This window comes from Mus caroli, unplaced genomic scaffold (assembly GCF_978045245.1).
Source record: "Mus caroli unplaced genomic scaffold, Mus_caroli_1 scaffold_2, whole genome shotgun sequence".
NCBI lineage: Eukaryota > Metazoa > Chordata > Mammalia > Rodentia > Muridae > Mus > Mus caroli.
In genome coordinates this window covers 177,123,004-177,135,763 of record NW_028227257.1, presented here as the reverse complement: position 1 = coordinate 177,135,763, position 12,760 = coordinate 177,123,004, and the positions used below count along the sequence as shown (strand labels likewise).

The 12,760-nt window shown below is 47.5% G+C and overlaps 1 protein-coding gene across 3 annotated transcripts; it reads left to right on the top strand.

Moving 5' to 3' along the window:
• The first annotated feature begins 295 nt into the window (after positions 1 to 295).
• Positions 296 to 8,751, top strand: Ucma (upper zone of growth plate and cartilage matrix associated). Of its 3 annotated transcripts, XM_021156350.3 has the most exons (5): positions 296 to 353; positions 699 to 764; positions 853 to 948; positions 4,250 to 4,348; positions 8,311 to 8,751. In XM_021156350.3, exons 1-5 carry the CDS (start codon positions 296 to 298, stop codon positions 8,406 to 8,408), a joined length of 417 nt encoding a protein of 138 aa, XP_021012009.1. In that variant the 3' UTR covers positions 8,409 to 8,751. The 3 variants fall into 3 exon arrangements, with proteins under 3 accessions (XP_021012009.1, XP_029330289.1, XP_021012011.1); XM_029474429.2 differs by lacking the exon at positions 853 to 948; XM_021156352.3 differs by lacking the exon at positions 4,250 to 4,348.
• The last annotated feature ends 4,009 nt before the right edge of the window (positions 8,752 to 12,760 follow it).

The following is a 12,760-nucleotide window of genomic DNA, read 5'->3' as shown; positions in this document are numbered from 1 at the left end:
GACGTTGGCAAGGACCTGCCAGAACCCACAAGCTCCACTTCTGTGAAGATTTTTCCAGGGGCCAAAAACATCTCCAGTGTTCTGGCCTGGAGCAGCCGATGGAAACCACAGCCAGGACCCCTCCCACTCTCCCCCCAGTGGCATCCGGGCTTCCTGCCTTCTGTTTCTCTCTCTCTTGCCTGTCTGCCTGACTCAGAAGTGAGGACTTACTGGGCAGCTGCTTCAGAGTACTGGGGGCTTCCAAGACACCTCACCTTATTATCTGCCCTGTGGTTTCTGAGGGTGCACTGTAAAGATGTCCTGGAGACGGGTCATTCTCCTGTCATCGCTCTCGGCCCTGGCGCTCCTGTGTAGTGAGTACGGGAGGGTCCAAGGGTGGGTGGTGTTAGCTACACAGGAATACTTACTATGTATAGGTAAATTTGTTCAGGTGGTGTAGGTAGGAGGGGTGTGTTTAGTAAGGAAACTATTCTTGGTGTGTGTTTGTGTGTGTGCAAAAGATAATGTAACAGAGAAAAACAGCAAAGATAAAAAATAGGAAGCAACCGAGCTCATATGGTGGGTTTCCATCAAGACTGGATGGTATGCCAAGGGGCAGAGTGCCCCATATGCAGTCTGGCACGCCGCTGTACCCAGAACTATTGAAGCCCTACCGGGGCCTCTGATGTTGCCGCCTTTCCTTGTGCCTTACCCTACAGTGCTACAGGAGGGGACCAGCGCTTCTGTGGGGAACAGGCAGGCAGCTGCAGAGGGGGTGCAGGAAGGTGAGTCTAGGGGCGATCCCTACATGTGGGAGAGGTGAATCCTGTTCCCCATCCCATGTGCGTGTGAAGAGCCCTTTCCTGGTTTCAGGTGTGAAACAGAAGATTTTCATGCAAGAATCTGATGCCTCCAATTTCCTCAAGAAGCGTGGCAAGCGGTCTCCTAAGTCCCGAGATGAAGTTAATGGTAAGGCTGCTGGATTGTCTCCCTCCCACTGTGGAAGACCAAAGCCCTGAGAGATTAAAGTTCTGGGAGCAATAGTACCATATCTGGGGCCAGTGAGATGGCTCAAAGGGTGAAAGTGAGTGGAATTAAGTCCTTGGCTTGCATTTGGTAGAAGACAACTGGCCCCAAAAAGTTGCTCTCTGACCTCCATGTGCACACAGTGGTAGGAATATGTCCCTAGTAAATTAAATAAACAAAAATATAGAAACAATATCATATTTCACTGGTTGTGGGCCACTGGTTGAACTGAATGTGGCATCAGAGTAAAGAACAGTATAAAATAAACCACCTTAGCCGGGTGTGGTGGCGCACGCCTTTAATCCCAGCACTTGGGAGGTAGAGGCAGGTGGATTTCTGAGTTCGAGGCCAGCCTGGTCTACAGATGAGTTCCAGGACAGCCAGGGCTACACAGAGAAACCCTGCCTGGAAAAACCAACCAACCAACCAAAACAAAACAAAAGCAAACAAACAAAGAAGCACCAGGATGGATCCAGATTTCGAAAGTGAAAACCTAGAATGTGTACTAGGCGTAAAGGGAAGGGAATGGCATACTTCAGAGCTGGGTAGTGGCCTGATGCACCCAGGACAACATGTGTCATCAGGGGACAAAGCACAAGGGACCCAAGTGCTGAGGAGGTGGTTTGGTAACAGTTCTGCTGCTGAGTGGCCTTAGCCACTCCCCAACTCTGTTTCCAGTTTCCTTATCTATAAACTTGGGGGGCAGGGGCAGGGAAAGCTGGTGACAATGTATCAAGGGAGGGAGCTGGTATATGTGTGTGTTTTGTTTGTTTTGCTGTTTCTTTCCTGTGAATTTTAGACTCTCCAGTACTCTGAACTCCTCAGTTGGTCGTTGACCTTCCAGCCCAGGGGGCACTGGAGTTTCCGGCCCCTAGCACTGATTCTCCTAAGCCTCTGAGCTCAGGCCATCCTGGCCGAGTGTGTGCTTTGATTCTTCCCTTGTGCATGTGGGTGAATGAACTCTTTGTGTCTTTTACCAAACCCAGCAAGGTGACTTGTTGCTCAGTAAAAACAGCAGGATTATTTTCAAATGATGAGGAAGAACAGATGGAAATGAGTGCAGATCGTTCTTCTTTGAAACTTGGAGAAGTCTAGTCAACCACAGTAGGAAACTCGCCAGAGGGCACACAGGTTGAAATTTGAACAGGCTGATGTCAAGCAACACTGAAAGTCTGTGCTGGACCTGCAGTCCTTGGTTGCAATCCGAGAAGCAACTTCTGGGAGTGGCAATTATCTTCTGTCCTGTAAAACCGACTCAGAGTAATGCAGTACATGATTAAGCCTGAGGTCTTTTACCTTAGACAGAAGCTCAGGCAGGCAGTAGATGAGCATCCAAGTGAATGACTAAGCCTTCACATATGTACTCAGCAGCAGTCACTAGCAAGTTGTGTGGACAGGTAGAGAAGCATGACCTTGGAATTCACTTGAACTTAGAAATGCTTTAGAGTAAGAATCGGATAGGGGTGTGTGTGTGTGTGTGTGTGCATGTGCATGGGTGTGCGAGTACATGTGTGCACACTCATGTGCATGCAGATAGAGGCCAGAAGACAACTTCAGGTGTTGTCTCTAAGTTGCTGTCCACTTTTCTTCTTGAGGTAGGGTCTCTCAGTGGTCTGGAACTTACCAGATAGTCTAGCTTGCTGACCAGCAAGCCCGTGGGACCTGTGTTTCCTCCATTCCAGTTCTGGGATTACACGTGCATGGCACCATGCCCAGCTACTTTAAAAAGCTGTATAGAATGTGTTTGTTGGCACCTAGGATAAAACACCCTTTTGGGGGAGAATGAAATTGTTGGTAGGTCAGATGTCCAATTTTTGGACTTTTTTTTCTCATAAATATGCTTCTTTAGGAACTGGTAGTCACTCATGGAGTCTTTCCTAAAATTCAAGCCTTCCTGCAGAAGTTTTGTGATGTCTGGAGCCTCAAGTGAGTCAGAAGGGAGACACTGTCATGCATAGTGCTCTGGGCCAGGCAGCTGTGTGACCTCCATTGGGCCACTACACCTCTCTGGGTTTGAATCAGCTCCTGAGAAATCTGTAGGGTGGAGCGACGGATTGGACTATGTGTCATTTCTGTCAGGAAAAAGTTTTCTGCCATTGGCAGAACTTTGGAAAGAAACACAGGACTTCTCTCAGAAATCTGGCCTAAGGCAAACTCACAGATAACCTGGCTTTAGTGAGGTACTTAGCTCTCACTCACTTACTTATTAATGTAAGCTTCTTGCTTCCAGGACGGATTTGGGATTTTCTTCTCCACTTTCTTATTTCTTTTTCCTTCTTTCCTCCCTCAACAGAACAAAACAATCAAACAAAAGAAACCATTTATTGATTTACCCTGTGGGGCGTGTGTGTGTGTGTGTGTGTGTGTGTGTGTGTGTGTGTGCAGGGCAGAAGACAATTTGTGGAAACTGACTCTCTCCTCCCATATGTGGATTCTGGGACTCAAACACAGGTTGTCAGGCTTGGTGGAAAATACCTTCCTGCTGAGCCATCCTCTAGACCTCATTTTCTTTCTCTTCTCTGCTGCTCCCCACTAACCCCAGTGCTCAGTACGGACTTGGAGGCCTCTTGCATGCTAGGCAAGCCAAATGCTGTACTGTAGAGTGTGACGGGCACCTCGGCTTGCCTCAGCTTTTCTGTGTCTCCTTCTTCTTTTGCATACTGGTGTTGTATGGCAACAGGCACTGTGGTCCAGTGATGTGGGGGGACCCTGCCTTCACAATGTGAGGTGATCTGATGGATCCACTCTGTGACCCACAGGCCTTCAGTGTGTTTCCAGTTGAAGGACACATGTTCTAAGGACCTTTAAAGAGGTTTAAACATCATCTTCCAGAACATCACAGCTCTCAATCTCTTTTCCTAGATGCCATCATGGAAATAAAAACTTATTCAACTATTATTGCTATTTTGTAGTGTTAGGAATTGAACCTAAGGCCTTGAACATTCTAGGCAAGTACTCTACCATAGAGTCACACCCCGGAGCCTGATGACACTTGATTTCACACACCTCTTAACTGAAAGACAGGGCTACCCATCTTAAGAAGTCGATGGCATCTTTATTTGCCGTTAGTTTCTTCTTCCTCCTCCTCCTCCTCCTCCTCCTCCTCCTCCTCCTCCTCCTCCTCCTCTTCTTCTTCTTCTTCTTCTTCTTCTTCTTCTTCTTCTTCTTCTTCTTCTTCTTCTCCTTCTTCATTTACGCATACACACCCACCTTCTCTTTCTCAAGAGCAACTTTGTGTTCACAGCGGAAAACAGACAGAAGCTGCGGGATGATGAGCTGCGAAGGGAGTATTACGAGGAGCAAAGGAACGAGTTTGAGAACTTCGTGGAGGAACAGCGAGATGGTAAGCTCTCTCCAGCCGCAGCCTTGGGGAGGAGAGCATAGTGGGGAAATCCCAGGCCTGCCCTCATGTCTCCCCGATGCTGACTGGAGGAAGGAGGCATGGATGGGGGAATCCATTTTCAACTCCCATCCATGGTAGATGTGAAGAGAACGAGCCACAAAAACGGCTATGCAGACTTAAGATGTTGTGGAAGAGGGTAAAGGACATAGGGGCTGGGGACCCAGTGGCCCAGGGACAGTGGAGACCAGGGAGTTATTGGCTGACTGTATGGGAGTATAACTACCCCATCTCTGTTTTGGAATCACTGTGGATCCAAGTACCCCAAAGGTGACTTGGCTCCTGCAGAGTTGACAGGTGGATATCAAAGTCATGACCACGAGTCCCTTAGACATGAATGTACCAATTCCAGTGCTACTTAATCCGGGAAAATGAGGACCACTTACCTATTCCTTATAATCCCTGTCTTCTTCCTTTTTGCATTTTCTTTTCTTTTTAAAAAACATTTATTTTATTTATATAAGTACATTGTCCCTGTCTTCAGACAGACCAGAAGAGGGCATCAGATCCCATTCCGAATGGCTGTGAGCCACCATGTGGCTGCTGGGAATTGAATTCAGGACCTCTGGAAGAACAGTCAGTGCTCTTAACTGCTGAGCCATCTCTCCAGCCCTCACTCTTTCATCGTATTCACAGAGGCAGGGCTTCTCTATCCAATCCGGAGCTGGCCAGTGTGGCTTGTCTCACTAGTCAGCTTGCTCTGGCAATCCTGTCCCCAATCTCTGCCACTAGGGCACCATGCTCAGCCAGGATTTTATATGGAGTTTGGAGCTCACACTTGTGTTTCGAAAGCTCATCATCGGCTATGCCATCTTGCCAGCCCATAACAATCAAGAGAGCAGAAGCACCTGTCCTTTTATCTGCCTTGTACCTGACTTCTAATATCGTAATTCCATCAGAGCCTCTCGATTGCCCCATAGCAATGTGGGTTCCTAAAAGGCTTCTTCACGTGGTTTTCTGTGTCTCTCCTCATCTGTCAGAGGTGCCCCTTTAAACTTACGCCTCGCTCCTGTCGATAGAGTAGAAAAGTTACGGATAGCTTAGGGTCTCTGTGAGGCAAGAGGCACAGTTCATTCCTCCTAGCTGCCCTGAGGACACAAACCAGGCCTCAGCAGAGGTGTGGGTGGAGGCAGTTCAGGGGAGCTCTGTCTGAACCAAGGCTGATTAGAGGTGTCAAGTGTCACCTACAACAAACATCCACAGGGACTCTTTTTTTTTTTTTTTTCTTTTTTTGGTTTTTCGAGACAGGGTTTCTCTGTGTAGCCCTGGCTGTCCTGGAACTCACTTTGTAGACCAGGCTGGCCTCGAACTCAGAAATCCGCCTGCCTCTGCCTCCCAAGTGCTGGGATTAAAGGCGTGCACCACCACGCCTGGCTCCACAGGGACTCTTAATGGAAAGAGAGGGAGAGAAAAAGGGAGATGTGGAAGAAAGGGTTGGTGGGGAAGAATGGGGGTATGACTTTTTCTCTTTTGGTCCTTTCCAATTCCAAACCTGCCAGATTCTCACACAGTGTCTTGGAAGCACCTGGTGCACGGCTTGGGTACAATGCGGGCTTGGGTACAATGCTGTCATCCAGGTTCTGATACAGACATCGGTTTAGTTCTGGCTCACGGGCTGGAATGTTGCTTAGGTTGCTCCTCTAAGGGCACAGTGCAAAGGCTACTGCTCTGGGAATGGAGGACTGAAGGCTGTGCCCATTGCCTGGCGGGGGTCACCTAGCTAAATGTTACAAGCAGGTGTTGGGTTCCCATCCCAGGAAGTAAGAAATCAAACTTTCTTGGGAACATAATGTAAAGAGTTCAGACGTCACCAAATGCTTCTGTTGTCAGAGACTTGTTGACCTTGGCGGGCTGCTGTGGGGAGCAGCTGAGGAGAGCCGTCTTGTCTTTAAAAGCTGAGGATTTGGGATCCAAATTTCCTTCAGTGTGAGTTTTACTCACACTGTTCCTAATAACACTCGACTCAGTGCCATCCCAAATGTTTCAGGCCTTTGCCAGGCCTGGCCGTGCTGGCTAGTAATCCCAGCACTTACTTGGTTGACTGAAGCAGGGAGAATCTCAGTTTTAAAGCCAGCCTGGGTCATATAGTAAAACTGTGAAAAAAACAAAAAGGAAAAAGAAAAAAAACCAATAACAAGCAAAATTTATCATTTTCAAATTTCTAGCATATGGGTAGAAAAAAACTGACTGTCTTCTCTTTCACGAAGAGTTGGGATGTGGGGTTACCACTTAGAGGATACTGGGACCTTGGTCCTTGAGCTCCACCCACAGAGAAGTGCATCAGGGCAGAAGCTGCTGGGGACTCTGTCTTTATAGCACTGGTGGCACTGAGCGTTTCTACGGAAACCTTCTAATTCCTGCCACATTCCTCTGAAGACAGGCCTCACCATTCCCACTTTACAGACCGAAAGACTGAGGCTTAAAAAGGAAACACAATCCACACACTGATGTGCCAGGAGATGGCCTGGGATGGGTGCTCAGTGTTTGCCAGCAAGGCTGCTGCTTGTCTCCATCGCAGATGACCACACTCATGGAGGCCTTTGGGGATCTTCCCACTGGTCCCCAGGGATGATGGAATGAGTGGGTAAAGGAGAGTGAGCCAAAGGCTCTCTTCAGAGCTTAATGAGGGAAGGGGAAATGAGAGGAAGTCTAGCTCATCATAGAATTAATTTTTGAAGAAAGCTGAACCTATTAGCCCAACCTCCTGCCTCTCTGCCCTAGAATGACTGCCTGGACTGTTACCTCGAGCACACCTGCAACTTTTGCTGATCCCCCCAGCCCCCCACATGCCAATCTGCTTCCAGTTAGCCATTATGTTAAGCCACTGAAAGTCTGAGCTCTCCCAGGGAGCTGCTTCATGAAAGGGAAGCCTATTTAACAACAGATGGGTGCCTATTCTGCTTCTAGGTGTGAGTCAGGCCTGGAAGAGGAAGGAGCAGCTCCACTGAGCTTGAGAGGCGTCTGAAAGGCTAAGCCCCCACCCGGGCTGGGCTCTGTGTGTACCTGGCTGTTTCGGGGACAAAATACAGAAGGGGATTTTCAGCTCTAGGGGGACCATCCACTGTAGGCTCACACAGAAATGAAACGTCCTCAGTAGCCACGGTGTCAGACACTGGCTTCATCTGTCTCTTTTCCAGCTAGTTTTGACAACACAGATCTATGTTTGAAACTTAGGAAATAGAGACCATGCCAGGTATGATGGCACACATCTGTAACGCCAGCACTCAGGAAGTCGAGGCATAAGGATGGTGAGTTCTAGGTCAGCCTGAGCTGTGGAATAAGACTTTATCTCAAAAAAGCAAAACAAGAAGGTAACTTACTGAGAGAAAGTACCCATGGTACTCACAGCTCCATGCTGACAATCTCCATGATTTGCTTTTCATTATTTTACATTATATTGTGTGTGTGTGTGTACACATGTACATGCTTGTAGAGAGAGCACTGTGGGAGTCAGTTCTCTTCTTTTGTGTGGATTCTCGGGATGGAACTCAGGCCGCTAGGTTTAACAGCAAGTACTATTCCCAGATGAACCATCTCACTGGTTCGTGAATATTTCAAGGTGTGGCTTGTATTTCCATGTGGCCCCTGTGCTGTTTCTTGTTACTTTGTGGTCTAGTCACCTGCTTAAGCCAGATGACTGCTTAAGGCTCCTTTCTCCATTGTTGGTAAGGAGGCAGGCAGCTCAGGTGCTAGCTGTCAGCCTTAGCTTCAGTTCTGCTGGCAACCACCTATGACCTTTATCCTCTGGCCCATCAGCCCCGCCTAGCTCCAACCTTGGAAGTCTCAAGGCTCAGGTACACTTAGCCCAAGGTCTCTTCAGCAGGTGCTGGGGGCTGATCATCAACTCCCGCTGGGTTGGGCATCTTCTAATGTGCACAATGGCCTTTTATCTTTTCCCGCCTCAGAGCAGGAAGAGAGGACCAGGGAGGCTGTGGAGCAGTGGCGTCAGTGGCATTATGATGGCCTGTATCCTTCCTACCTCTACAACCGCCAAAACATCTGACCTCATCCCAAAGCAACTGGGGAAGAGAAGCATGTGACATGCCTGCCACCTCTCCACAGACGGACCCACAAGGTGAAGCTCCCTCACCGCCCTGGTCAACAGCTACAGGAAAGACACCCTCTGTTCTGATGCCTTCTGATGCCTGGCTTTTGCTTCTTTATGGATGTTTGTTTTGTTTTGCTTTTGAGTGAGCAACCATCTGTGGTTCTTCCCAGCATCAAATCTACACCTGCCCCCTTGCTTAGCCACCAGAAACAGAATCAGAGCACCCATCTGATAGACACTTTCAGGATCGAAGCATAAAGATTTTAAGCTTGCTTAATAAAAGTGCCGAATCAACACTGTGTATCATTGCCACAGAACTCCAAGGGAGCTGCTGTGTGTCCAAGTATCCATGTGTGTCCATGTGTCTAAGCACATGCTCTACCACTGAGCTACACCCCAGCCCTAACTTTTTTTTTTTTTTTTTTTTTTTGGTTTTTCGAGACAGGGTTTCTCTGTGTAGCCCTGGCTGTCCTGGAGCTCACTTTGTAGACCAGGCTGGCCTCGAACTCAGAAATCCGCCTGCCTCTGCCTCCCGAGTGCTGGGATTAAAGGCGTGCGCCACCACGCCCGGCTTTTTTTTTTTTTTTTTTTTGGTCTAACTTTAAATACAGAAGCACTGTAGACAGGCAGATTGGAGGGACCACCCTCTCCCGAGTGCCTGGTGCTCTGTCTTCAAAGAAAGACAGAGCCTTTTCTTGTCTTGGGAGAATCACGCTTGGAACACAAACCCCATCACAGCAAAAGCCAAGCCAACCCCACCTCCAGATCTCATGGCTACTTTTGTAGCTCCATCTCTTCTTCCCTTCTCCTTTCCCGTGGAGGACTTTGTGGTCCTCGTCACTGGAAGCTTTACGGTGCTCATGGTGTAGGCTGCCCCAATCTTCACACCAGGCAGTTTCCCGGTGGGGTAGCAAGTATTTAGAGAATTTTCTGTGCTTCCAAGTTTTTCTTCCTTCAATGGTTTTATATTGAAACCAGTGGTGTTTTGGGGGGTGTGCTGCACTCACATGCCATGGGATAGTCTAGTGTCATCGGTCCCAGTCCTTCTTCAGTAAGGCAGTGACATGTGGGCCCTAACTTCTACTTTCAATGCAGAGACATCAGTGATTTGAAAACATTTGCAGGGAGAGACTTGAGGAAAGACTGCCTTGAAAAATACACTATTACTGGTGTCATCTCGCTGTCACCCATGACCTCACCAGGCCAGCAGTGCAACTTGCATATTCCTACCCTGTCGATTTTGGGTGAAGCCCAACAGAAAGGCTGCTCAGGAGCCCCTCTGCCATAAAGTGAATGTGGCCTATCAGAAGGAGCCCACTGTTAAAGCCCGGCATCGGATTTTGATTTTGTGCTACTGGCAGGTGTTCTGGGACAAACGTCTCAAGGGGGCACCTTAATGTCTTTCCCCTCTCTCTTGTTGATGACCATGAAATGAGTGCCATATATTCCCGCCACAACACCAGGCTCCATGCAAAGCCACAGGGCCAGTCAGTCACAGATTGAAACTTCCAAGCCAAGGACCAGCACTCCATTCTCTCCACATACTTCGTGTCCACAGGCATTTGCTACAGGAACAGAGGGCTAACAGCTGTTGTTCTGCATCGACCTCTGCACACGCCATGCAGCTGGAAGCTGGCATATGTTAGCACTGGTAGAGCTATAAGTTAGAAGTTTGACAGGTACCTCACGTTCTGTAGCTACTTTTATTACCTGAGGGTGCGATTGACATCTCAATGTTTGGAAGATAAAATCTCAGCTCAGTTCCTGAGCCAGAGCAGAGAAAGCAATCAGGTTTGGGCAAAGCAAATGTCAGAGATGTCCTTCTCTGATCTCCTACGTAAGAGACTCATGCACACAGATCCCACCTGCTTCCTGTCCCATCCCACGGAGACAGAGTAGGAGCATAGCAAGTGTTTTTTTGTTTTGTTTTTAAACTTATAATTCCTAAAGTTGTTCTCTTAGGGGGTCTCTTTCTACTTTCCAGGGAGGCAGCAAGGGTCCTAATCTGGGTGACCCTGCCAATGTGGCCCACTTTCATTCATATCTTCTCGTTGGCATCCCCTCGCACAGGCTAGTACACAGGTAGATGGTCACAGATGGTTGCATTCTGAGGCCACATCCCACACATTCCCCCTGCCTGTTGTGTGTCTGAGGGAAGGATGGCTTACACCGAGGACATATCCAAAGGGAAGCAAGGTTTGGGAGAACAGCTAGTTTAGAAGTGAAGAAAGCAAACCTGAACAGACTGCCCTTGCCTCTTCAACAGCTGCACTTGGCATTCTGGCTCGAGATAGAGAATTCTGGCCTTGAGGGTCTGGGTAGGAATTCTTTTCCCTCCTTCACCCCTGTCCTTAACAAGGGGTCCATTATACTTAGGTTTTCAAGTTCAGCCCAGGATTCCTTCACTAAGAGCCAAGCACTGTCATTCCTAGTGAGAATGATGCCAAAGGTAACAAACCCAGCAATTTGAGTGACCAAATGTCACAGGCAAACAGCAATAGACCGATCTGTACTTGAGGCTGCCCTTGGCAAGTGTGGCTTCAGGGCCCCGCTTTTTCTCTTCCTTTCTTTCTTATCACTACGCCCTAATTTTGAAGAGGTTGAGAAAAATGCGTCATAATTCCTTAGTAATTTCCATTCATTAGTCTCACATATTTTATTTACAAATACAGGGAGGTGGGGTTCAACTGGGAGGTAGACTGGTAAAGCACTTGCTCACCAAGTTCAAGGTCCTGGGCTCAATTCCCAGCACCACCCAAAACAAACTCAGGAAGCTGTGTGCTCTGGGGCGGATTTTATTTACTCTGACTCTCTGAGAAGGGGCTGGTGATTTTCCTAAGCCCCACAATGAGTCGTCCTGTGCTGTCTATACACTTCTGTGGTTTCCCATTTGGTTGGGTTAATTTCTAATTAATTTTCAAACAATAGTGTTCTAATGCTTTAGTGAGACTATCATAATTTGGGTTGGTGAGACAGTCAAAGAGTAAAACTGCCTGGTCCCAAGCCTGATTATGCAAGTGACTTTGATCCCCAACACTCACATGGTAGAAGCAGAGAACCAACTACTTCCAAGTTGCCCTCCAACCTCAGGCACATTAGCTTTATCTATTTGTTCTGTAACTGTTAAAGAACACGCACACACACACACACATGCATATGTATGTATGTATGTGTATATATTGAATAAACTCACTCATTTAGATTAAAATAAATGGCTACTACACATCATCTCTAGACCAGTGGTTTTCCGTCTCTGGGTCATGACCCCACCAGGGAGAAGGTTGGATGACTCTTTCATAGGGGTTGCATATCAGATAGCCTGCCTCTCAGTATTTACATTATGATCCATAACAGTGGCAGAATTACAATTATAAAGTAGCAATAAAAATAATTTTATGGCTGGGGGGAGGGTCCACCACAACATGAGGCTATTAAAGAGTTGCAGCACTAGGAAGATTGAGAACCACTGCTAGACCACACACAGCAATCTTTGGAGTACTTCATGGCTAAAGCAAGTATTTATATCCAGAACATAGAAAGAAATTTTATAGCTCATCCTAATGGTACAAACATTTGGCTGGTCAACAGCATATGACAAGATGCTCAACAGAATTGACTATAAGGAATTAAATCACAGTGAGATGTCACCATACACTGATCTGAACAGCCAAACTTAAAAAAAGGCGGGGTAGATGGCTCAACAGTTAAGACACTTGCTGCTTTTCTAGGAAGTGTGGTTCCCGCACCCACATAGGGCAGCTCACCATAGCCTGTAAGTCCGGCTCCTGAGGATCTGATGCCCTCTGTGGCTACTTGTATGTGTGTGCACCGCACACCCACTCATATATAAATTAAAATTAAAAAAGACTGACAATATCAGGTGTCGGTGAAGCCCTGGAGCAAATAGGAAATGGAATTCCTATACATTTAGTAGATGTTGTGCCTGACTTTCATGGCAGAGTACGCATTTTGATGGCTATTAGTGACACACTAAAGAGACAGATTTGTGCTCCTACTTTTTAAAAAGATTTTATTTTTATTTTATGTGCAGGAGTGTTTTGCCTGCATGTAAGTGCATTATCTAGGCCAGAAAGAGGGGAGGAGGGGGGATCCCTTAGAACTTGAGTTACAGTTGGTTGCTAGTTACCACGTGGGTGCTGGGAAGTGCGCCCAGCTTTTCTGGAAGAGCATGGACTGTTCTTAACTGCTGAGCCACTGCCCTGCGTCTCATGCTCCCGGATTTAATAAATAAATACCTTCGGACATTATCTAACTAGCCCTGTTTACTTTGCTAAACCCCAGCCGCT

Coding starts and splice junctions, on each gene's coding strand:
- Ucma (XM_021156350.3), top strand. CDS start 296: ATGTCCTGGAGACGGGTCATTCTCCTGTCATCGCTCTCGGCCCTGGCG. Junction 765..852: donor TGCAGAGGGGGTGCAGGAAG/GTGAGTCTAGGG, acceptor TCCTGGTTTCAG/GTGTGAAACAGAAGATTTTC. Junction 4,349..8,310: donor CGTGGAGGAACAGCGAGATG/GTAAGCTCTCTC, acceptor TTCCCGCCTCAG/AGCAGGAAGAGAGGACCAGG.